This window comes from Carassius carassius, chromosome 36, assembly GCF_963082965.1.
Source record: "Carassius carassius chromosome 36, fCarCar2.1, whole genome shotgun sequence".
Taxonomy (NCBI): domain Eukaryota; kingdom Metazoa; phylum Chordata; class Actinopteri; order Cypriniformes; family Cyprinidae; genus Carassius; species Carassius carassius.
This window is the reverse complement of record NC_081790.1, coordinates 3,672,722-3,699,541: the sequence shown is the minus strand read 5'-3', so window position 1 is coordinate 3,699,541 and position 26,820 is coordinate 3,672,722. Positions and strand designations below refer to the sequence as shown.

At 37.1% G+C, this 26,820-nt stretch overlaps 1 protein-coding gene across 2 annotated transcripts in view; it reads right to left on the bottom strand.

Annotated features, from left to right (window-relative positions):
* Positions 1–25,409, bottom strand: part of LOC132116942 (collagen alpha-1(XXVII) chain A) — a 55,568-nt gene extending 30,159 nt beyond the window's left edge. Inside the window, exons 1-13 of one of the 2 annotated variants that reach the window (XR_009425722.1) lie at positions 24,773–25,409; positions 19,751–19,818; positions 16,780–18,416; positions 12,144–12,197; positions 10,052–10,105; positions 9,288–9,341; positions 9,094–9,147; positions 6,491–6,535; positions 5,498–5,551; positions 4,480–4,524; positions 2,358–2,411; positions 868–912; positions 75–128 (exon numbers count right to left, since the gene is read on the bottom strand). Coding sequence is in view for 1 of the 2 variants with exons in the window: in XM_059525855.1 (XP_059381838.1) it covers positions 75–128; positions 868–912; positions 2,358–2,411; positions 4,480–4,524; positions 5,498–5,551; positions 6,491–6,535; positions 9,094–9,147; positions 9,288–9,341; positions 10,052–10,105; positions 12,144–12,197; positions 16,780–18,416; positions 19,751–19,818; positions 24,773–24,825 (2,271 nt within the window). In the remaining variant the exon portion in view is untranslated. The remainder of the gene's footprint in view (positions 1–74; positions 129–867; positions 913–2,357; positions 2,412–4,479; positions 4,525–5,497; positions 5,552–6,490; positions 6,536–9,093; positions 9,148–9,287; positions 9,342–10,051; positions 10,106–12,143; positions 12,198–16,779; positions 18,417–19,750; positions 19,819–24,772) is intronic. The other variant, XM_059525855.1, reaches the window with a different exon arrangement.
* Between the last annotated feature and the right edge of the window lie 1,411 nt (positions 25,410–26,820).

Below are 26,820 nucleotides of genomic sequence, written 5' to 3'. Positions count from 1 at the left end.
TGTTGTGAGTGTTTTATCTGGTTTATAAGAAAAAGACAAAAGAATCTGCATGAAAACCCAAATGTTGAACTCACTGGCTCCCCGTCCAGTCCTGGTGGGCCTCGCTCTCCAAAATCACCAGGAAAACCCTGAGAGAGAGACATTACAACACATCACTATCACACTCACTGATCATTTAAACAATTAATAAAGAAACTAAAGCTGCATTGTGAGTGGTTGCCAGGGCACTGTTGCTAGGGTGTCCTAGATTGTTGCAAGGCCATTGGTATGCTGTTGCTAAGGGATTCTAAGTGATTGCCAGGTCATCAGTATGTGGTGACTTTAGTTTTTTTGAGTGTTTTTATCATATTGCTATCCCGCATGTTTCCACTAACCCGTGGATTAGGGCGACTGTTCAAATCACTAAACCTAAGCATGAGCAACAGCTCTACTAATGATGACATCACTCAGTGCCCTGCTGACTCAACAGGAAGTTTATGAAGTAAGATGTCAAAGGTTGTGCTGATTTAAACAACCTCAGTATGGCTGATTCTGCATCTTAGTGTGTGTGTGTGTGTGTGTGTGTGTGTGTGTGTGTGTGTGTGTGTGTGTGTGTGTGTGATCCAAAGAACAATACAAACTCTCTTTCTCTCTCTCAGACACACATAAAAATAACTACAATTTAATAAATAATTATTTTCAAATATTTATGCAGGCAGCTTTAATGGCCTCATATTGAGAAATATTTTATTCATTTGTTACACTGCAGGGCCATACAATACCATAAAATGAGCACATTATATATATATATATTTTTTTATATTTCTCACACATGCTTACAAAAAATTCACATCTGTATCTATAAAGTATGTTGAGACAAAACTTTACCGGCCTACCCATCTTGCCCCTCTTCCCCGGTGGACCAGGACTACCCTGAAAAAGACAAGAGAGAAAGAGAAAGAGACAGACAGTAAATAAAAGCTAATAACAGTTAAAAGCCTTGTACCATTAGAAAGAAGAATTCTACATTGTGTGTGTGTGTGTGTGTGTGTGTGTATACACTCTGTTATCATATGACTCATCCAAACACCCTAAGCTGTAGGCCAGAACCAGCTGGAAGTAGTTTCCACTCTTAAAGCACACACACACACACACACACACACACATCTTAATGATGGGATCTACTGTCATACATCTACCAGTAGTGGGCAGCACTTGATTAAAAAAAAACTACAACTAATCTGTTTCCATACTAACAATTGTAACAGCATTTAGAACTATACTTAGAACACTACTAGAACTGCATTTGTTTTTCTTCAGGAAACACCTTGTGCTTGTAAGAATAAGCAAGGATCAGCACTATATACAGTGCTGGGTAGATTATGTACAAATTGTAGTCCATTACTAATTACACATTACATCAATTTTTTTTAATTGGTAGCATAATCTGGATTACACATATTAGGCAATGTAATCTGGCTACTTTTTGATTACTTTTAGATTACTTCTGACCTACTTTGTTTGTCACAAAGACTAGAATGGGATTATTGTGTACCATATTGATGAAAAAAAACAGCGAAAGAAAATACATTGCATTATTTGTTTTGAACATCATGAAATGCATTAAGCATTGCAGCACTCACTATATACAGTAGTATGCAAGAACGCAGTAACATACTGTTTTATTGCATACTACTGTAAATAGTGAGTTGAGTTGTATTTTTACCCAGCATTTTTTTGAGTGATATATGCACTGAATTAGCAATGAGTAGGATGGTTGCAACTGCTAATTCAGTGCATATATCACTCAAAAAAATGCTGGGTTAAATACAACTCAGTGCTAGGCACAGTGACTATTGCTTTGTCTGATATTACATATCATAAGAGCACACTATAAAAAATTATGGGTTAAATACAACCCAGTGTACTCTTAAAATATGTAATATCGGAACAAAGCAATAGTCACTGTGCTATTAAAGGCTACATTTATGCAAAACAGATAAGATCAGTATGCAAATATTACAATTAAATAATTGCTGTTTAGGTAGTTAGATACTTTGAGAGTGGAACATTCTATAATGTTTTCAAAATTGGTATCTTACACTTCTGATCTTTACACTTCACAGGTGTTTAAATGGAGTCTGAATGAACAGCATACGTTTAGTAATTAGTGTTTGGTGTTTAGTAGACTATGAAAAGGAAATGATATCATATGTTTCATTATGTCGTTGCATTAATGAGGTATCTGTGGGAGTTTTAACAGATTCGTGTACTTTAGTGGTGTTACACAACGGCCATTTACTGGAACATTCGCCCACTGAAGGAGTGTGTTATGATCACGACTGCTGAAAAATCAGTCATAACATGAACAGACTCACTCTTTCACCATCAGCTCCAGGTAAACCAAAGAGTCCAGGGATTCCAATGAAACCCTATAAAGAAAACAGAGAGAAACAGAGAGAAGCTCAATACTTCTGGAGGAAAACAAGAAAGAACGAACACAAATCATGCTTTTTTTAAACCTAAAGTGATGTTCCGGATGATTAACGTTGGTTACCAGGGTGTACGTCAGAGACAAAGTTAATACTAAAATAGAAACTCTTCAGAGCAATTAAACAAACCCAGCTCATAAGACTTTTATAATCAATGGCAATCCAGCAGCAGACGTCCACTATATGATTAGTATGAACTGATCACACGGATGGACAGATGAATGGAGAGGTCATGGATGGATGAACGGATGGACGTCTTCGTGTTGATGCAGGCCATGAAGTAAGTGTATATGCCCATGGACTGCATGGTGCTGGCCTCCACAATGTAGTCCAAGGGCACATACGCTCACTTCAGGGAACAAACGATGAAAACATGCACAAACAAACACTGGGTACAACAATAAAACTCACTCACATCCAGCAAAAACTCTATGCAAGGTGCTTTTATGTTTTGGTATTAATGTTATTTTATGAAAACACCCAAGATGGCTTGAAGAACACAGATAAACTGTATATTGTTATAGTTTGTCATATTTGATAAGTTAAATCTTTTCTATCATCTTTTTACTTGGCTACAGCAATGCCTTTGTCCATATTAGGAATTTCCTGGAATGTTTTATTACTTTCGTGAGTCATATTTGGAGTTTCTGCACAGGAGCGCCCTCTGGCTTCCAGTTACAGTAATAACAGAGCTCTATAATGCTCCCACCACCCTATTTTGAGTAAAAAAGGGAAAAATAATACTTCTCTCCGAAGAAATTTGAAGCAAACAATGCTGGGTAGTAACAGATTACATCTAATCTGGATTATGTAATCAAATTCCAAAAATCTGAAATTAGAATTTTTTTTAACTGGATTATGTTACATTTTAAAATACTTGTACTTAGACTACATTTACTTTTTTAATGATTACATATTTTTCGTACAAGTATTTGTCTTTTGAAGGCTTCTGTCCTTCAGAAATATTAAACTGCTTCATGAAATCAAGTTTAAGACACCTAGAAGTGTTGTTAATGACAAGGAATGGAAAAAAATTGTAGTTAGTAACATAATCTGGATTACACATATTACGTATAAGTGTGCAACATAATGAAAAAAAAAAAAAAAAAAAACCTTTTATATATATATATATATATATAATTTAAATGCATTAAACGTTGCATTATGACAGGGTTTCCCATACTGTACATAAGTGGTAAATTCATTTAGAAAGGGGGAAAAAATAAATGTAAAATTAAAAAAAAATAAAAATAAACACTAATTTATTGCCATTGTGTAAATAATATGTAATCATCATTCCATAAAGAAGTAACTGTAATCTGATTGCGAGTATTTAAAATGTAAAACAATGTAATTACAGGTACTTTATTTTTGGAATCTGATTACGTAATCCAGATTACATGTAATCAGTTACTACCCCACACTGATTGGAAGACACATGTGTATGTGTGCTGACTAAAGACAGCAGGGCCTCAGTCTGATTTTAAACAGGAAATTCCAGCCAATGGGGGCGGAGCCTAGCCTGATAAAGAGCCTTTAATACAGCTCGACTACAAACACAACAGCCAAAGCGTACATGTGTGTGAGCATGATATATAAAGTGGTAGAGTGAGAATAAAATATAAATTGTTTCTGAATACATCAAATAGACGACAGGGCAATATAAATGAAGGTGGCTGTCCATGCAAACATGTTAATGTGACCGTAGGAGGCTAAAAACACACATAAACGCACACTTATGGCTCCGGCAGCTGTCAGCAGAAAATTTGTCATGCTTGAGTCTCTGTTGACTCAAAAAACAGAAAGAGGAAAAACCAGGGGGGTGAAAGAAAAGAGAAGCTGTAGTAGTAAAAATCTCTCCTCTGGAGTCAAGGTCAAAACACTTGACATTAACACTCAAAACAATGCAAATAACCTAGCAACGGTAACTATAGGCCCGCTCAAATGTCACAATGACAGCGCTGTGAGATGCAATCATACATCAAACGGGAAGAAGACGTGTACACACCCGAGCCCCTTTCGGCCCAACAGGCCCTATTGGACCAGGTAAACCCTGGAAGAGAAGAAAAAGAGAGAGAGGCTTCAGAAACAGGCTTAGGATTTAATCAACACACGTCATTTAACAGGCAAAATGGAACCGAAATTAATAGTTTGTTTCTTTTGATAAGCATCCAAATTTATATGCCCACAAGAACAAAAACCATGATGAACTTTTAATGGTTTTTATCATAGGCGTCATATATTAAACAGAGCCACAAAACACTTGTAAATGTAATGTCATTTTTCATAGATAGACAGATTTTTAAATCTTTTATATATTTTATATATTAAATATATTTTTAAACATATAAACATATTATATTATACATTTTCTTTAATCAACATTTTAAAATTTAGGCAGAAAATAGCAATGGATAAATGTTTGATGAAAGAGATTTTCTTTAAAAAAAAAAAGGGTTTATTTGCAACGATGAATGGATAAATTAATACATGATGTGAAATAATAATTTGACTTATTGGTTTATTTTATTATGTGAGAAGAAAAAGACTTAAGTTATATTTGACAACATAATGATACAATTGACCAATCAGATTTATGTTTTACAAAGAACCGTCTTATGTATTTCAATACAAGCAACTGCAATGAGCTCAAGATGTGTTAAAAAACAAAGGCTTGTGGCTTCTGGACTGGAATTTCAAAAGGATGGAGATTTATTCTGATTAAATCCAAAACTCCATCAATGAAAACAACACAAGCGTGTCAAAACATCTCAATACTATGTGGTCAGAGTGAGCAAATAAATTCTTTCCTATAATTGAACTCTGTGATTTTCAATAGCAGTGGCCCGCAGCTATACTGAACAAAACCCAATATCTATGCCAGGGCAACATACTGCTAAATGAATTGCATATCTTCCACGAGCAGTCAATGAAAAACAAAGCAAAAAAAACTCTAACAAACGAACACAAGCATGCACACACACACATACACACCACACTCCACAGCAGAGGAAGATCTACTGCACCTGCCTGCCAGGATAGCCTTTGGCTCCAGCTTCTCCAACAGGACCTTGTTCTCCCTGTAAAATAAGAGAAATGCTGGTTCTCCTATATACATTAAAGCATAAACATTTACTTTAAAGACCAAAAGTCTGAACATGTGAACTGCATCAATGTCACTGCACTTTATTTGAAGCAAAACACCAAATGATGGGTTCCTTTTACAGAAAAAGCACAATCAAGCTAAATGTTTTTGTTTGTTGGGTTTGAAATGATAAATCAATAGATTTAGCACCGAAATTGAAGACAATATTTAGTGGAATGTGTTTATAGTTAATGTGATGAGCTACATCAAGCTGATTCAACATTGAGTTAACATTTTGAACTAATGCAATGTTTTTTATGTTGTTGTTCACGTGTGGCTTAAGCCTATGTAAAATTAAGACTGTCTTATCCATTCAGTGTAATAATATAGGAGCAATAATGTGTATATATTTACTATAAAGTAAATATAGAAGTTATATACATGACACATACATGCAAATTGTGTGTAGTTATGACATCTCTTTCAGTAAGGGCTCAGCCAATGGCATGACTTTGGGGGCGGGCTGTTTGTTTGTCTGACCAATAGCAAACAGGGAGAATGTTCCGTTTAAAACCAGTCCCTATTTTGCAATTCTGTTTGGTGATGCTAGGCACAGAAATGACAAACTTAGTCTCCAGAGTTATGAAAAACACCCTCTGAGCAATAAAACTTTCCTCTGGGTGTGCGTGTTTGTCTTTCCTCTAACTAAACTTTTGACTTAAGGTTTACCTTAAATAACACAGAGGGCTTTATAAGGTTATTTTCTTGTCATGTGAATGACTGTGTGTGTATTGTAAGAGGTAAATCTTTCCAAGGATTAGTGATGACTTGTGACGTAGGTTGTTAACTTGGATGAGAATATCCTCACACTTTGAGTGTTTGTTTATGTGCTTGTTTGTTTTTGTAACAGTGTTTGTATGTCTGCATTACTCACTGGTTCCCCGGGAAGGCCTGGTGGTCCTGGATGGCCTTTTTGTCCCTGTTCACAAGGAGGACACATGACGATTTAATAAACACTTAGTGATTTAAACACACACATACACAAAAAGACAAATGAAAGGCTACAAACCAATTTCTAATGTAAGGATATGGAAAGACACGCACACAAATACTCATCTCCCACAGTGAGCTTGCATTTTACAGATCCATCATAATTGACCCAATCCATCTGTAGTCAATAAGGAAAGCACTGCGATATTTTCCACACATGCCTTTATGTTGAACAAAATGTGCATCTGCACATGTGCATTTGCAACATATGTGGATTTCAGTGAGCAGACATGTATGTGTGTGTATTGCAGATATAAATGTTTTTCTGTTATAGTCAAGCTCCCACGAGTCTTACAGGCACAATATTGTGCTGACTACAGCAAGACATTGACAAAGAGCGGAAAATACACATCAAAGGCGGAACAGAGCAAGAGACGGGTTTGAGGGAGGAATATAGTAAAGAGTAAGACCTCACGAGTGCGCCAGTGGACAGACAAGAAAAAAATGGATAAACTATGAGAATATTTTCCATGTTACATGTGAACCACACTTCTGAATGGCTTGTCTTACAAACGTGAGAACATAAACTGAACAGGAGCTGCTAAATAGATAGACAACTTAAACAGATAGACAGACAGAAAGAAAAGTTAAAGATACACTGACAGACAAACAGAGAAGTTAGACAGAATGACAGACAGACAGATGGACAGATAGATGAACACAGAGATAGACAGAATAGATACAGACAGAAAAGACAGAACAGACAGGATTGATATAGAGAGATAGATGGATGGACAGATGGACAGTCAGACAGACAGAACACTAGCGTGAATAACCATCATTTCTAGAGAAATGCAAGCGAGAACATAAAACTACAAGACACACACAAACTCACACACACTTTCTTCTCTGCCAAACCAGTGAAATCCATCCTGTCACACTCAGCGTTTGAGAGATGTCTGGTTCTTCCATTACGTTTGTTTGTGGGAAACCCAGCTCTGATTTCTGCCTCTACCTCCACATTCCAGCGAACAGCCACACACATGTACCATTGATCTCTGTTTTACATTTACAAGCATTTACACACAGTACACTTACAACAAACAAAAACATCTTATTCTGTTAGAATTCTAAAAAGGTCTAAAAATGTCTAAAAACATTTTATGTCAGAATACAATTTTTTTCTTAATAACTTTCAATTTTAACGTAATCCCTTATAAATTTCTAAGAATCTGTGTTGTTTATGCATCATCTAGCTGTCCAGATTCAGAACATCTTCTAGAGTTTACAGTAGAATCTGTGTTAAAGGTTGTACTGGATCAGCTGCTTAATCTGTCTGGCCCCTCAGAAGAATCACGGGCGGCTTTGGTTTATTATTGGTTTCCGTTATACCCGCATTCATTCACTCGTTTATGACAGGCTGCTGTCCGTTTTTCCAGAGGTTCTCCTCTACATTCTGATGTCTCTTTTTCTACCCACAGACACGTAACACAAAGCACATGGACCGCCACACAGCCTGCCAGGTATTCAAAAACACGCTAAACCACATGTACAGACATGCCATTAACAACTCGTTTTAATAATCAATGAATCTTTCAATTATTTCAGCGTAAAATCAACTAATTGGTTAATAACCTAAAAATAAAATAATATTTTAGTATTTTGAAAAAAAACATGCTTATATATATATATATATTTTTTTTTTTTTTTCTTTTTTTTTTTCTGTAAAAAATTAAATACAATAAATTAAACAACCTAAAATTTGTCGAAATAACTTAAATATCCGAGTTAGTATATCAAGTAATATACATACAAATCTATATAAAAAAGATTTTAAATTAGACATTAAATGGAAACCAAACACAGCACCATAATTAGTGCTCTTCCATGATAAATGTTGATCAGCCGTTCATGTGTTATCAGGTTAGTTGCATTTATTTATTGGCTCTAAACTGGCAAAGACTTGATAATGACACTCACTGTCAACTACTTTTATAATAGACTTTGATTGTATTTATAGTTGTTGCTGCTCTAGACATAACATATGCATGCTCACGACCATCGTTTAAATCCGCTACAGGATTTTTCCAGAGATCACTCTGCTAGATCCTTCCAACGCAAACACACATACGAAGCTGTAAGTGCTATTGCTTACACTAAAACGCCTGGCAGAGAGTCTAAAATTGCTTTAATCATGCACAGCTGAGACACACACACACATGTGCTAATGGTCATAACAAAGAGAGTCACTCATGGTGAACGACTGTACGACTCTCAATAGCCTTGTTTGACGTGTGTGAGCGTGGAGTATAAAGGAGTGATAGACGACTCATTGGGGATTCCCTCTAATGTTTACACTGGGTTTCCACAGCAACAGCAGACACAGTGAGACAGAAGGAGTGGGAGCATTCAGAGTGTTTGTGTGGGTCTGGTAAGCAAAGAGGCAAACATATGCGCTCATGTAACCCAGGAAGTGCACAGCAACATTAGTGATGAGAAATAATGAAACAACGGAGAGAATGATTCAAGCGTTTCAGAATATCTTACCTTACGGCCTTCTGGCCCGAGTAAACCGACAGGACCAGGCAGACCAGCATCTCCCTACAAACACAGAGAGCAAACATGAGGCACAAACAGTCCAGCGATGCCACAGGTATGTTTGCATGATCAGCAAAGCCCCTTATTCTTATCAAGAACAATGTGGCTGTTGTTAGCATCTAAATGTATTTGTATTTTCTCACTTTTTCTCCTTTTGGTGCTTTTCCAGGAGAAAGTCCAGGGTCTCCTTTTTTCCCCTGAGAGAAAGAATGACAAAACAAAAGATGAATCGTCTGGAGAAAATGTTGCATCATACAAAGCCCGGTGGTTGCTAATCAGATCAAAGCAAGGCTGTTATTTCATTCGTTTTGAGCATTATATGTTACAGTAATAACGTGTGCATGTACATGTGTGTCAAAGACAGAATAAGAGAGCGAGAACATGTGGGAAGTTTGACTCCAGGCCGTTGCACCTTAACTAGGTTTGTCTTCAAAGGCCGGCTGAAATAATTAAACACAGAAAGCAGAGGGCGTTCAATCACACAAACATACTCCCCGCTAGGGTTCCCGGCTGTTTACCACCTTTGTAGTGTTTACAGGGATGAAAAAGGCACACGGCAGGACATCACACGCAGACCTAACTTCGAAGCATGTTTGGTGGTTTTGGTTTATAACCAGTGTTTAATACTACAGCTACACTTCGCCACACAAACACTCATTTCTGTATCATGGGAAAGTCTTTCCACTACCTGCTGGGCTTCTCATGAGCTCAAATAAATCAAAAGGCTTGTGTGTGTGTGTACATGTGTGTGCCTGTATTTCAAAAACCTTGTGTGCAGCCCAATAGTACTGGCAGCCAGTGCGGTGATGAATATAACAGAAGGCCAAACAGAGGAAGATGAGCAGAGCAGTGCACGGGATCAGACTGCACATTGTCTGACGGTAAGTGTGGGTGAGTTGGTTTTTACCTTCAACCCTGGTGGACCGGGTCGACCTGGCTTGCCGTGTGGTCCTGGGGGTCCCTACAGGAAACGAGATATAAACAATACACACATTAGGAATGAACAATTATGCAAAACTGAATGCCTTTAATAGTTGACCCTCTGACAATCATTTATGCGCCCCTTGTGGCCATGCTCAGAATGCACCTGAATTACGAACTTCTTCATCTTGTCTAGATGTCTTTGCATTCATGTACTTGCGTACTTAAGTATGCTTTGGGGATTATGTGTTTATAGTTTACAGTGGATGGATCAGAGATGAAACTGACGATTGAAGAAATCTTCAGAAACTGAATTTGACTTTCACCTTTCATGCGACCCTGACGTTGCTCTTATTTTAAACGACTTCCCATCTGAGGTCAGGGGTCACGGTGAGGGTCAAGGTCAATGGGTGTCATTGGAGGGAAACAGTCCATAAATAAGCCCGACAGAATGAGTGATACCATGCACGAAAACAAGACAAAAGCAATGCAAGTGTGTAAAAACAATAGTGTGTGTGTATCTATATAAGGGCTGTGTGACTATACTGAATATACTGAATATTGATGAAACATTGAATATTACATTGTTGCTAATATAATATTAAACACACAAGAATAAAAAGAACCAAGTCTCTCATTTGCACCCAGACAATGTGATTCACTAAATTATTTTAACCAAAGTGTCTAAATCAATAAACACAAAAATTACTATTTATTCATATATAAATATATATATATATAAGGAGTGAATATGAACTGATTATATTATGTGTTACCATTATAAAGTTTGGGGTGTCCCTTGAAAGATGACTAAACTGATCAAAAGTGATAGTAATGATATAATGTCACAAAAGATTTCTATTCTATAAATTCTGAACTTTCTATTTATCAAAGAATCCTGGGGAAAAAAAAGGAAATTGTTTCCACAAGAATAATAATAAAAAATAATCAGAGATGGTTTTTGAGCAGCAAATCAGCATATACTGTATGATTTCTGAAAGATCATGTGACAATGAAAACTGGAATTCAGCTTTGCATTACTTAAAATAAATTAAATTTTCAAATATATCCAAATGGAAAACAGTTACTTTAAATTATAATAATATTTTACAATATAACTGTATTTTTGGGAACATAAATGCAGACTTGGTGACAATAGGAGGCTTCTTAGCCGTGCATTAGGAAAAACCAAAGACTGAGGAGAGTGCAAAGAAAGCGCAAACAGTGTAGGCTGACTTTACTGAAAGACTTCTTTGTTCTAACAAGCAAACACACTCACTCACACACACACACACACACACACATATACAAATAACATACACATTTAACATGAAAAGGGTGCCGGCTGAACAAGGCCGAGCAGTCAGACTTTATAACACATGCTCTAAAATATTTAACACACACACACACACACACACACTTTGATGCATGCAAACTACATGTTGACTACAGTTGCTAAAACATCACCTCGCATCCATGCCATCCTGTCAACAAAGGTCAAAGTTCAAACAAAGTCTCATGGCTCTATGGCTTTCTGTGTTTGACTGTGCTAGAAGATTCCTCACAAGTACTGTTCAGTCAAAGGAATAGACCACCCAAAATTGACAAATCATCCATGTAAAATACTGCTCTAAAATACTGCTCTAAAATACTTCAAATACAGAAGAAAGATGGAATTTACTAGCTGTTGTATATGTTGCACATATTTTTTTGATAAATTTTATATTTCTGTACATCCTGCCCAGGGACATATATTAATTGACTATTAATGAATAATTGTTCATATATTAATAATAATTAATAATATGCTATCATTATTAACTTTTATTATCACTGCAATTCTTAATGCTTCAAAACGATGTGCATTTGTAGTGATGATATTGTAGCTCAATTAATAGTTCAGTAAAAAGACAAAAGAGATAAACAGGAATAAGAAAGGACAACTGAACGTGTGTGAAAGTGAATGAGTCAGCCAGATCTAGACAAAGACAGTGTGTGGCCCTGCATTTTACACACTTCCTGTTTATACCTGAGGTCAAAGGTCAATGGCTCTTTTAGTCTAACACACACACACTCACCCGAGGTCCTCTCGCCCCTGGCTGCCCTGGTTTCCCTGGAGGTCCCGGGATTCCCTATAAAAACACAAATAAGTGCTCTCATGAATCAAATACACACTCACTACACAAGTGTGCTAACAGTGCTGCAGGGCTCCGTTTAAAAACTAAACAGCAAAGAGGAAACAGGAAGTCATTCCAGGGAATTTCCTTCTTCTGATAATGAGCTATAGACTTACAGGAGACCTGTAGATCCTGAATCCCACTGTGTGTGTGTGTGTGTGTGTGTGTGTGTGTGTGTGTGTGTGTGTGTGTGTGTGTGTGTGTGTGTGTGAGAGAGAGAGAGAGAGAGAGAGAGAGAGAGAGTGCAGTGTGTGTTTATGAAAAGATCCCTGTGGTCCAATCCCACAATCCTACAGTGCTCAGATTACGCAACTGGCTGTTTTTTGCAACCACTCTGTGTATTATATGACAGCAAAGAACATAAGAAATATTTTAAAATAGTCTCTCATCTTTTGAATGGTTCATTTCAGTAAATAAGTACAAAACACAGAATCAATTATTTGTTTCTGAAAATCATTTGTAAAATGTAAAAAATTGATATTATTATTTTTCATAAATAGCAAATATAAAAATTGTTAAATATTTATAAAGTAAGTTTAATATTAATAAGTATTACATATTTTAGAAAATATAAATGTTTATGAATTATTTAGTGAATAATTTATAAATAAATGTTCATTAATAAAAAGCTTACAAAATAATTTATAAATGTATAATATTTTACTTATTAATATAATTAATTTATTATAAGTATTTTACAAAAATGTGTATTTTATAAAATAAGTATTATTTCATGTATTATATAAATTATTTATAAAATAAAAATTTATAAAATCAACATTTGTTATGTAAAATATGTAATTATATATATATATATATATATATATATATAATGAATATAAATAAATGTATTGATATTTTATTTTCATAAATCAAATATATTTATTTATAATAATAATATAATTTATAACTTTTTTATTTAATAATTTAATTAATCTATAAAATAAATAAACATTCCTAAAATATATTAGTAAAAGTAATTTGTTATTTTACATCAAATAAATGTAAAATAGGTTATGAACGCTATTTCTTGCTGATTGATTTCTGTATTTCAGTATTTTAGTAACAAAAATTAAACATTATAATTTATATGCCAGCAAAGGCTGTTTGGCACCAAAAAAAACCACCACCTTTTTTCAGAGCATAAACATACTTTACATATCGAATATCGTCAAATGTCTAAAAATATCACGGTTATCCGGTAATTTCTCCCAGTTCTATGGCTGAAGCAGTATCATATGTATCAGCTAGTGGTTGAAACAGAGGGTCAGTTGGGTTTTCTGTCCTGCGCCCCCAGCGCAGTGCCACGAGGCACAGGATGAAAGCCTTCATTGAGAAGATGAGTGTGTGAGTGAGTGAGTGAGCTGCTGTGTGTTTATGTTAAGAATCTCTGAGCTCTAGAACTATGGCTCTGTTGATGGAGGCGGGGGATGGGGCTTTCTCACCCACATACATGTACACACAGCCCCCCACAACCCTCCAACCGCCCCATCCTGAATGAACACCCAGATACTCCCATCATGCAACAGTGCTCTCAAACTGTGCTGCTTGAGTTTGCAGTATGTACTACTTTGTGCACAGTATGACACAAATGAGCTACTCCATCTCACAAAGCAATTCAACTTCTGAAACAATCTGAGATAAAGCAAGCAGCACTATCTATATTTTTCCTTGAATTGTTAATTAATTGACAAATTTTCAGATACTTTTGGATTAAAAATGCAAATAACTTAATACAAAACACCACTCTCTAAATTACTCATGCGACATACCAGGGTTACTGTCGTTAACTAAAACTAAAAATATTAAACGGAAAATATTAAATGCATTTTTATTTACTGAAATAAAGTGGACTGAAATTTTTATGAAATAAATAAATGATTAATACTAAAATGAAAAATGTTGAGATAATTTCACATGAAAAAGCAAAGAATCTTAGAAATATTCAACACTATCTAGTATTAGATAGTATTAGGTTAGTATCTAAATAAAATTACAAAATTATGACAAACTAAATTAAATGTTGCCTTAATTGAAAAACTAAGTGAAAAACTAAAACTAAAACTGAAATAAAACTTACTTAAATCTAAATAGTAATATATATAAAGTATTTGAATCACTACAATTATTAACTTGACATTTAAATGAATCTAAAAAGAAATGAAATTGAATCCTAAACAGCAATATAAAAAAAATCACAAAATCTAATAACAGTATATAAAAATATATATACTAAAAAGTAAAGAAATTAAATAAAATTATATAACAAAAAATAAATAAAAATATTAACACTACACAAAAAACCTAAAGTATATCTAAAAAGGTATTAAACCTTAACAGTAATATAAAAAAATATATTAAACCTAGTAAGTTTTTAAAAAGTTAATATTAATAAAACATACAATAAAATGAAAATAACACTAAAAAATAACATTGCAACCCACAGTAGTGACAACAACAGCCTACCACAGTTTGACCCCGTTTCATGCTAATTAAAAAAATTAGTAGGCAGTTAAAAGCACATTCTGCACAGTATTTAGTAAGCAGTAGCATTCATTCTGAACAGAGCTTGTTAGCGTCACGCTTACAGTGATTTTTGGGGTTATTGTATATTTAAGTAACGCTAAAGATAGTGGCTATAGCTCATTATCTTCGAGTAAACGGTGCAATGCACGGGGCTGAATAAAAGCAGACTAAGAGCATGTGTCCAATCGCCGGGTGTGTTCCTGCCATTTTAGTCAAGTACCTGCTGACCATGTCTTTATGGTGGATGACGGGGGGCTTTTAGGTAATTATCCTGCGGTAATGACAGAGAACATTTCTTGGCTGCTACACACACACATACCTGTGATCCCACCAGATTACACAAAGGTAACCACAGTGATGTGCAGACATAAACAGACACAAGCTAAAATGGGTCATTGTTCAACATGTGGGCCGTTTTGTCAAGTTTAGTCAGCTTTTTTGGAAAATGCCCTCTAGAGAGTCTGCGTATGATGTCATCACTAACTCTGAACATCTTGTTAACTAAAGAGATTTGCTTGAAATCACTGTTGCTGCATCTCCAGGATTCTTAAGATGTCGCAGGCCTTCCTTTTTAGATACGGCTGGCTCACATTTAGCACAGGACTTCAGTAATAACTCACTTATCTTTATTTGTTTTGGGGTCAAAGGTCAGGTGGTTGTTTTTGAAATTCGGTCTCTTAAACAAGGTGGTTTCTGATTGATCTGATTGAAATCCCATGTTCAGTTTTCCATGGATGGAATGGGATTCCCTGCTTGAGTGTCTGGATGACTGATAAAATGTTCACTACTTCCCCTGACCTTTGACCCAGCTTTAAAAGCACTTCGCTCAACGGCTTTCAAGAAAACACTAACATGAGAGAACGATGAAGTCACGTGCAAACTATACAGGCATTACCAACACACTTTTGACCCAAAATTGTTGATAACGACACAAAAATACATGCAATATTAAGCTGTTTATATCCTTTAAGGATTATTTGATCCACCTGGAAACATATATTTTTTATATAATCATAGCATTATATTTTTACCAGCATAAAAGTCTTTCTGGTAAGTGAAATGTGACGTTTGTGCTTTCAGACATTTACAAAAGAATTTATAATTAATTAAACATTTGCATTTGTACTTGAAAGGAAAGGTTTATGAACTGTTCTGCAACCAACATACACTGGGGTCAGGAAGATTTTTTTTATAAAGATGTATATAAAGTCACAATAGCTTTTTCTTCAAAGGTTTTTCTTTGTATTCAAACCTGAAAGAAATGAACTACCGTTTCCACACAAGTATTAAGCAGCAACTGTTTTCTACATTGATAATAATAATAAATATTTATTCAGCAATATCCGGATGATTTCTGAAGGATCATGTAACACTGAAGACTGGAGTACTGATGCTGAAAAATCAGCTTTGATCACAGGAAATAAATTACCTTTGAAAATATTTTCAAATAAAAAACAACTATTTTGAATTAAAATAATATTTCACATTATTTACTGTATTTATGGTTATATAAATGCAGTCTTGGTGTGCACGTTATAAAACATAAAAAAAAATCTTATTTATCCCAAACTTTTGAATGGCAGTGTATATATATAGTTTTTTTTCTGTACCTCATTAATCAATATGCACATGGTCCCTTTAAAAACGTCTTAGGCATGAGAAGTGATAAAACTATCTCTTGCATGTTAAACAGATTTTTTTATCCTGATGATGGCAACAAGCTAAACTTTTGGGAAAGCATTAGGAAACCATGGGAAATTTAGTCAGTCTGCTGGATTTAATTTGTATGGTACCATGCAAGATAGTCCCACCCACAGAGAAATTTCATTGGTCAAGAATCTTGCTCCTCATTTAACTGAATCGGATATTGGCAAAAAGATTTCTTTTACATTTTTGTACAGTATACGTGTCAATATGGGTGGCATGAGTATTTATTTCTCATGTGCCCATTTTTAGCAACAAACTCAAATTAATCGAACACAAAAAGATACAAACAATGCAGCTCTCTCACCATTTTCCCGGGATCTCCTTTTTGTCCCGGCGGTCCAACCAGAAGTGAAAAGTATGTGGGCTCCGCCTCAAAGCTCTGGAAATCGTTGAAAGCCGGGAGAGTAACAGATTGGACAGCGAACCATGGAGTGCTTGGAGTGACAGGTATTTTCGGCCTGTCAACAAGGACTTTGGGGGTTTCCAGAGTTTTTGGTGGTTTGTTTGGTGCGGTGGTGGTGAACGGAGTGGATTCGAGTGTTGGAAGGATTTTTTTGGGTGTAGGGTTTGAGGCGTTGGTGGATTTTGGGGTTGGGAGTGTGGTTTGGGGTGAGCGCTGGGTACTGGTTTTGGGCTGGAGTGGCTTTTTCTTGGTTGGTGATGGTCTTTTGGGGGCGGTTGGTTCTGGGTCAGATAATGGTTTAAGAATGCCATTATGTTTCTTGTAAGGATTGACAGGTTGAGCACCAGCAGAAGTGTTCTTCGTTGGGTTGATCTTGGTGGGCTTTGGCGCAAGGGTTGGTTTCTTTACTGTAGGTTTTACAGCTGCTGATTTGGAAGGTTTTGGTGGTGTAGGTTTGGGACCAGTTGTTTTTGAACTTCCAGATTTGGAAGAAGTAGTTCGAGCAATTGTGGGCTTTGGTCCGGAAGGCTTAGTTGCACTAAGCTTTGGAGACGTTTTTCCAGGAGTGGGTTTGGATCTGGCTGGTTTAGTAGGGGTAAGCCTGACCGCTCCTGGCTTTGAGGCAGTTGGCTTGGGGCTTTTGGGTGTCCTGAGAGTAGGTTTGGGGGTGACAGGATTTAAAGATCCCCAAGATAAAGGAGCTTCAAGTCCTGTTTGCATCAAGGAAAGGGGTGGAGGTGTGGTAGACATGGGTTTAGCTCGTACACCGTCACTCGTTCTCACTGCAGAAGACCCTCGTGCGCCATTTATGGATGTCCAAAGGAAATTAGTAGGAGTGGGAGTGAACGTGAAAGTGCGATTAGGTGGTAACGTGTGGGTCAATAGTGGTGGGGTGTGTCGGGACGGGAGGGGAAGTAGAGCGGGAGGTGCTGGCCTGTAGGTGTCATTTTCTCTGCACTGCCTGCGGATGGCGCTGCAGTAGTTCTGCTGCGCTTGTGCCGATGGCACCACATCAAACTGGCAAACTGCACCTTCGAAAGGTACCGCACCTGGAAGCAAAGCGCTGGTGCCTCCCAAGCGGAAGGTCCCGCGAGGGTTCAGGCGTTCAGGAAGTACGGGGAGTTTCTGCGTAACTCCCCCATCGCTCTCTGAGCAGGGAGAGTATAGGGTCACTGATTGGCCGTTTAAAACGAAGGCTAGATGATGCCAGCGCCCGTCGTGGAGGTTGTACGGGAAGACCGCGGCATTCCCGGGGCCGGTGTGAAGCGTGAGCTTGCCAGGTGAAATTTCCAGCCCGAGCTGAATCCGTTTCCCGGATAGGACGGAGAAGAGAAATGCTGAGTTTAATCGGTGAGACCGTATGCTCAGGACGATAGTGCAGTTCCAGAAGAGTTCTGGAGGGAACACGGAGCGTGTCGCCGTGGTAACTCGTGCCCGTGTCGTGAGGATGACTCCAGAGTGGAGGGAGATGACGCCAGCGGGAACGGTGCGAGAACCGAGCTCAGCACGCAGAGCCAACCGCTGCAACACGTCCACATCTGCAGCACAAAGCAAAAGACACCTTAATACACACATACACGCTTTCACATTTGGACGTATATAATATGATTCAGTTAGATCAGATGAGTTTGATCAGAGCGAATTTGCCCTCCAGGACAAGATTTGAGGAACCCTGATATACATAATATATAAACACACACACATATGTGACCCTGGACTACAAAACCTCAATTTTTTAAATTGAGTTAAACATCATTTAAAGTTTTAAAGTTGTCCAAAATGAAGTCCCTAGCAATGCATATTACTAATCAACAATTAATATTTGTGGTAGGAAATTACACACAGACATAATTTAGATGACTAACACAAATGAACACATTAAAACCATAAAACTTTCAGTTTGATTTCATGGCATCTTGAGGAGATGACTCCGCATTACATCATTTTAATATGCTAATTCAGTTTTGTGCCATGTGTGTTAAATTCCAACAGGAAAACATCCTAAAATGAAGCAACGAGTTAACAGCTGCATGTCTGATGCCAGAACTCTACTGCTAAAAACTGGCTATCGACAAGGAAAATTGATGAACTTATCACAGTGAACTTGTGTATGTGTGTTTCACTTGGGTCAGCATTTGGCTTCACGAGGCCAGGACTGAGCCAAGTGTATGAGAACAGCAGCAGAAACTACTTCATTCACACAATAGAACACTGTCTGAATAATGCATCTGATTGCGTAAATGAACGCGTGTTTCACATCAGTATCATGAATCAATAGTCAGCAAAACCGTGAAGGACTATCAGTGGTGCATGTTACTGTGCTGTCATCAGCTAATCAGTGCTGTCATAACATAATATGTTGGTGTAATTAGTCACATGGCACCAACCATGACTAGCTCAAAAAAAAAAAACCTTTTTCAGCATATTTATTAGTCAAACCCAATATGATATGCACCATTAAAACTTTTAGTTGTTGTTGGACAATCAAAGAAAGGTTTCATATAAGTATACTAAAACTATAGGCTATATAATATATAATAAAATATACATTATATTAGTTATTTATTTATTGTAATTAAAAATGGGCCAAGCCAACTGATGAACTCAGTAAGCTCATGTTGCTGTCATGTGAACATAACTATATTCCCAGGCCTTTTCAAATGTGTGTTACTGTCTAGAGATAAGCATGAATCAGCACTCAAGTGGGAACATGATGTCATTTTTTTTTGCAGAAATTGCAAGAACATGAAACTTTATTACTGTGCAATAATTCAGTGGCCTCAAAAATCTACCATTTCCATTGCAATCACACATTGGCAAACAAATGTTACATTTTCATAAAGACAGAACTCATTTTTGTTTCATATCTTACCTTCAGAGAGTACTTGGCTGAATCCAAAAGAAGTACAGTAAAGTAGAATACACAGAAGAAGAGCTCTCCTAGGGACACACAGAGAAAGGCAAAGTTACTCATTTGAATTTCCACGATTTTTGCGGCTAGCAGAGTTAAATGTTGAATCAGACCTTTACATAACAGAAGCCACTTGTCAAAACATCATCATTACAATGGAGGTACACATTTCAGGCTTCTTGCACTGGCCTCAACCCAAACAAGTGGAAAATTTTACTGGCAGCGCCATCTTTCCGGAGCGAGTGGAGCGAACCATCAAACCGATGGATGATGCCGGCCAGTTAAATGTATTTCCATGTTTATAGTCAATGAAGCAATTGTGCTGCGTGTTTCTTTACTTTCTTTTGGAAAATGTGCACACAAGTGTATACATTTAGAACAGAGCTTAGTTGCGTTTACACAATGTGGACAAACTAAAAAAAAATTCCCACAGTTCAGCATTTTACAAAATCATCTTTGAGATGCATCAACATTAACATTCTGGCCAATACTGATTATTTTAATGTTGTAGCCGATAACTAATAAATAGTCAATCATAGTAAAACACGAAAAATTTAAATCAATCATTTTAGATGCTACAGTGAATCTAGCCACCCTACTGTTAAAAAAAATTTAAATTATATTCAGCAAATATGCATTAAATAATTAGAAGTGACTGTAAAGATGTTTATATTGCAAAAGTTTTCTATTTCAAATAAATGCTATTCTTTTGAACTTGAAAAGCTTGAAAATAATTAAGCAGCACAACTCTTTTCAACATTGATAAGAATCAGAAATGTTTGTTGATCAGTAAATCATCATATCTGAAGGATTTCTGAAGGATCATGTGACACTGAAGACTGGAGGAATGATGCTGAAAATACAGATTTGCATCACAGGAATAAATTACATTTTAAACTACATTAAAATAGAAAGCTGTTATTTTAAAAGATAAAAATAATTCACAATGTTGCTTATTTTTACTGTATTTTTTAACAAATAAAGGCAGCTTTCGTGAGAAGAAGAGAATTAAAAAAACATTAATTATTCCAAACTTATGGCTGGTTTACAATACAAAAAAATATTTTGATATGTGCTGAAATACATTTAACAGAAATGATTCACTTTAAGTGAGTGTCAGATGAAATCAAAGGTAATCTATAAAATAATTTACACAAATATCTTATACTGACTGTTAAAAAACGCCTAATATCGGTTTTATGCATGACGGTACCACAAAGGAACCTCAGATGTAGTTTTTTGCCAGACTGACCCTGATGGACTTTGACCTTTGAACCCTAACCTCTGATTTCACAGGCGCATGAAAGAGGAAGTGACTCGCAGGGGAGGATATCAATTATGATTGGCAGGATAGACGGTGCGCTAAACCCCCACCGTGTCTGCGGACATATCTGTGTGACTGAGACAGCTGCTTTAAACATTACCTGCTGACCACAAAACACACACTCTTTTATCTATCACATACACACGCAGTCCTAGACTCCCCCAGGATCCCGTACCCGAGTCAGGAGGTGAAACATCTCGCCACAGAGAATCTCAGCCAATCAGAATGCCAGAAACACCAGCCAGTCTGACCTCACAGTTAGTAAGCCACCACAAACAGACGAGTGAGAATCGGTGTGTGTCGCAGCTCAGTGTGCTCTTTCTATTGTGTTTGTGCTGCAGAAAATGACTCACGTATGTGTCAAGCATCTCTTGAGTCTCATAAACACTGTGCTTTTTGTAAGAAATGTTGTATGAAAACCTGCATGAGAAAACTGACATATTTACATCCCTCAGTGTCCTAAAATATCCAATAACTCAAGTTATTATCCAATAGCCAAAGCAGATTTAGAAGAGAAAGCGAATACAAGTGTAAGTTTGAGGGACTAGCTTACAGAAGCCTTTTTCTGATAAAAATATAAAAACGTCATTGCAACAATTTATCTCACAATTCAATTCTGACTTTTAATTCACAAACTTCTGATTTTATATCTCAAAATTCTGAACTTTTTCATTAATTTGGAAAGAGGAAAAAGTCAAAACTGGGAGTTTAAATCTCACAATTCTGACTGTATTTCTCGCAACTTTAAGGGGAAAAGGAAAAATATTATTTTTCAGAAGAAAAACCCAGAACTTTAAGCAATAAAAAAAAGTCAGAATGTTAACATATAAACTCAGAATTATGAGGAAAAAAAGTCAGAACTGTGAGATAAACTTTGCAATTATCTTTTTTACATTAACAAGCTCCCATTAATGTCTGTCAGTAAAATCAGACTAAAACTTCAAATAGGAGATGTTGCCAATTAAAAAAAACAATCAAATAAAAATAAATAACTCATTATAATTATGTAAGATTATTATATATTATTATAAGTCTATTAATAATATATATATATAATATATTATTAGAAGTCTATTGCATGAAAGTAAAAGTGTATTTCTTGTTAACAGTAAATTTAGCTCTCGGGCTTCCCACTTCCAGGCCTAAAAAAGTTTTTTAGTAAGTGGAATTCTCTCAATGGTAGCAACCACATATACACAAATGTGTAAACTCACACACACACTAACACACACTATGTACACAGACGACAGAAAAAAGCCCCATCCTTGCATACAACAACCCTTCTCTTTCTCTCTCTTGCTTCAGTAATAGGGGAGTGGAAAATTCCTTCTGTTCAGCACACAGGGATAGACATTGATGAGGAAGAACCTGACCCCTGCTCTGCAAAACCTTCTCTCTGGATTTTTTTTTCTAACATTTAGATGCAAAGTACAAGTTTGTGTTAAAATCGTATTTATGGATATATAAGAAACGAGAACATATCTCTCACACAGATGCTCCTAAATTAATATATATTCCTGTCTGGTCGTGAGTTGGTGCAATGCAGGGCGCACCCTGGCGGACAGTGGCGGAAGCGCAAGGGATCCGGTTACAGGCCGCTCACAGGAGCGATGAGCGCTGGCAGAAAACACACGACCAGCTGTAGAGAGCGCAGAAGAGACCGCGGAAGATGCACTAAAGCAGAGGAACCGTACAAATAATTATGAAACGGATAGCTGATTGGTTTATTTAGCGTTTCAGCTGTGTAAAAATACCCGACTCACACAGCTATGACACGAAACACCTGTTCACCAGCTACTGTGTGTTGGCCTATCACTGCGCAGTTCGGGGTAAGATCTTTGAGCGGAAGTATGGCACAACTTCATAATAAAACAACGTTTTATGGAAAACATATGTGATAATATGTTTATAACTGAATAGCATCACCACACTACAATTTCTGTTTCATATTCAAGATTGCTGGAAGTTGTTCAAGCGCCTCATGTCCAAGACTGACTCTTGGCCTTTTCCCCTAGTTTCGTTTTTCATTTATTCGTTGACTTAAACAGACTTTTTCTAGCTTTGCTGCACCAGATTCGTGCAATGCATTTGTTAAGATATCATAAAATATGTTGTATAACGGTTGTCAAAATGGTATTGTAAATACCAGCAAATTTAAACTCTTCAGTACTCGCAGGGTTAATATGTATAACCTCTAGAGTATTTTTTTTTTATTTGATTAAACATTTGCTGATTTCTTAGAAATCTTAGGTTCCATTAATCAAAAAATAGCCTAACTACTCGCGAACGTTCTATTATAGAACGTCGCATAAAACTTTCCTGGAACGTTACAACTGGGGACGTTCCTGGAAACCGTCATTGGATTCTCAGTTTACGTTTCATTACATCTAGCTGTCTTGTCAGCTATTCTAAGACCTGAACAAGTTCATTCATTCATTTGTAGCGCGTCCACGGTAGTGGGTGTGAGGAACGGAAGTCTTGTTTGTTTAGCGTCACGGCGCGGTTTGCACTGTGATGCTCAGTGGCAAATACACATGTACACACACACAAACACAGTGAGCCTATTTTGAACCGAGGTGTCCAAAAAACCGTCCAAGAATTTCATGTTTCCACGAGCGCCTCAAATACTCAACCTAGAGTCAAGAACCTAGAGCGCGTTTCTAGTGCTAAAAACACAGGAACGAATGATGTTCTCTGACAGATTTCCCCGCACTCTGCCGCTACACCGATTCTGTATCAACAGTGCAACCAGTTTAGTCCGATTCAACGATTCACAGGCTATGAGTCGGTTCATTTAAGTGAATCAAAACACTTGGATCTATTGAAGCGGTCACTGAATTAATTAGAACTAATAGTAAATAACTGTTGGACTCGTAATGAACCAAACCCGGACCGCTTGTTAAAAGGCTACAGACAACACAAACAAAAACGTTATAAGTTTTGTTGAACTTGCTGATGTTTTTAAATGAATGCATGAATTTAATGTTATCAGGTAGGTTATGTGAGTATATAGTAAAAAAAAAAAAATGAAAAAGATGAAAAATAATATAAATCTGAAATAACGTCACTAAACAGTAGCCTAATTCAATCTATTTCTCAGATGCATTAAAAATTAAATGGAATCATAAAGGAACCTGACTCGTTCATAAGAGTCGGGACCATTGCCATCCCTATTTCCTAAAAAAAGAAAGAAAGAAAGAAAAAAACAGCGACAACGCGTCTTTTGTAAAAGGCTCCTCACTAAAGTTAGAAATGAACCCAAAGACCTGATCCACAGACAGTCAACACCATATGCTCTATGCCTGGGCGCAAAAGCTTTATGTTAAACCGACCTTGGGGTTTTTGCACCTCTCCAGAAACCTACACCGCCTGCGCGTAACGATGGTAAAGAGCTGGCTCTTGCACGTCTCTGCTGGTACACCTGGACTCTTTCAGTTAAAGATCTGTTTCTGTTCAGTTCTGAACGCTGGCCAAGCTACACAGGTAGAGCGGCGCGCACGAACAAGCGCCCATTCACCCGGCACCAACACACACAAACCAGCGCGCCCTGCGCAAACAGCCAGCCACCAAGCGCTCTTTGTCCCCGGTGTTACCGGCGAACGGAGGTGGCCGACCTACGTGACTCTTGGTGCCTGATATGCGGTAAAACTGAAACTTACTTTGCCACCAGACGAGAGGTTCTGCGGACTCTCCTTCGGGTCGCTAAATTCATTTGTATTCATTTGTCCCGGCAGTCAAAATCCTGATCCGTTAATCTGCGTGACCGCGTCGCTGCCCGAGAGCGCGAGCCGTCGTCTCATGCATCGGATAAACCGTGGTGCGGAATGAGCGCGATCTCCCACCGGTCTGCTGCGCGACACCACCATAAATCCCTCCCGTGGAGCGACGGGAATAATCCGCGGGCGATTCTGTCCGGTCCTGCCCGGGTGCTGTAGGCATTTATGCCGGGTTGGCAACGGTTACAGCAGCTACTGGATGTTTGGTGCTTGGGGGGTTTGAGGAGTCAGGAGTGGAAGTTTCATCCTTTTTCCTTTTTTAAATAGCAGTTTGGAGAGCAGCTGTGGCGAGCGCCGGGTGTCGGGTTTCACGGGCGCCGTACATAACGCCCCTTGTGGGACGGCACACCGGGACACTTCAGCTCCTGCCAAGGTTAGGCTACCAATGGGCTTTTCACACTTCAAGATGTTAACCCTAGGTCAATTTTAAGACAGGATCAACTCTGGACCGTCTTGTTCCAGGTTGCAGAATGTTCATATTTCAGAATTGCTTTATTGGTTCAGGCAAAGCAGTAGCAAGCACAAACTTTTTTTTTCATGCACTGGTTTTTCATGAAGGTTTTTTTTTTCAGACTAATGGAAAGTCTGAAATGCACCTTAAATTGTTGTATTACACTTTATCAATTTGCGTCTGTGAATCAATTTCAATACATATTTTTTTTAACTAAGGTGCTTATTCTGGATTTCCGCCTTAATTTGACAAAAACTCTACACACATACAGTGCAAGAAAGTCAAGTACTACTGCCTAATGTATTCCTAATGTAATCAATCAACTGGAAGGAAGTGATGTCTAAATGTTTTTATTCCCCATTGCCTTAAAGATGATTAATAGTGTCTTTAAATCCAATTTAAAAGACAATTAATATACAGAAGATATTATTGATTTCACTAAACTTACACTGAGCTGCATAATGATATTTTCTGTAGAGCCGCAATTGCAAAACACTTGAAAAATCATTCCATAATCAATTAATTTTGTGACACAGTGGAAATATTCAGTTTTTGCATCTATGAATTGACTTTGAAAATATACTAAAACAAATGCGACAACTAGCCTCCGTCTCCCCTATTTACAAAATAAAAAAGAACTTCTACATCTGTATTAACAGGAAACCAAAACTGAACCTATTTACTATTTTAATGCAAGTTCCTGATTTATCATTATTCTAAAGAGAAACACTGTTTGTCTTTGTATTCCTTCATCAGAATTGTAATATGCTGTCACTGACACAGCTTTTCAATCCTCCCCTCCAAACACCTGAATCAGAGACACTTTTCACCATCCACTCAATTGTTGACAGATAAAATCTGTCACATATTTTTCTATCACATATTGTGTTCCACTCTGAAATACATCATATTATTAAAGTAAAGCAGGTTGCAGGCATCATTTTAAGATATAGACTAGTTTTCTCAGAAGCTAAATGGCATGTGACTATAAGTCTCATGAATATTTAATGAGGCAACCATTGAGGCAGTTTATGATTGGAAGTCTGTTGCTAAACAACTTGACTTAACATCCTAGGATTACACTGTTTCAGATTCTACACATGTGGGATAGCGATGCTATAACTTCTTGAGCAGGGCTTTATAACCTAGGGTTCAAAAAGGTTCTGAAATGTTTAACTTTCTTAACCTGTGAAAACCTCCAGAGAGTCTGAAGTCCTGGCTGCTCCCTGCAGAGCTCTAAAACATGCTCTGTGCTAAATCATTTAAGCATGAAGAATAACAGCAAACATTTTAAGCATTCGTAGTTTCTGTATGCTTGTTCAGAGGAGAAACAAGTCTGAAAACTTACTGCGCAAAGCATTTTCTCTATAATTATGTGCATTTTGGATGCGTACCCACCATTTAAACCTGACAATTTGCCATGGATATTTAGCAGCGTGAATTTAGAGCTTATTTAACTCGCTGTAAAGATTTTGATTCT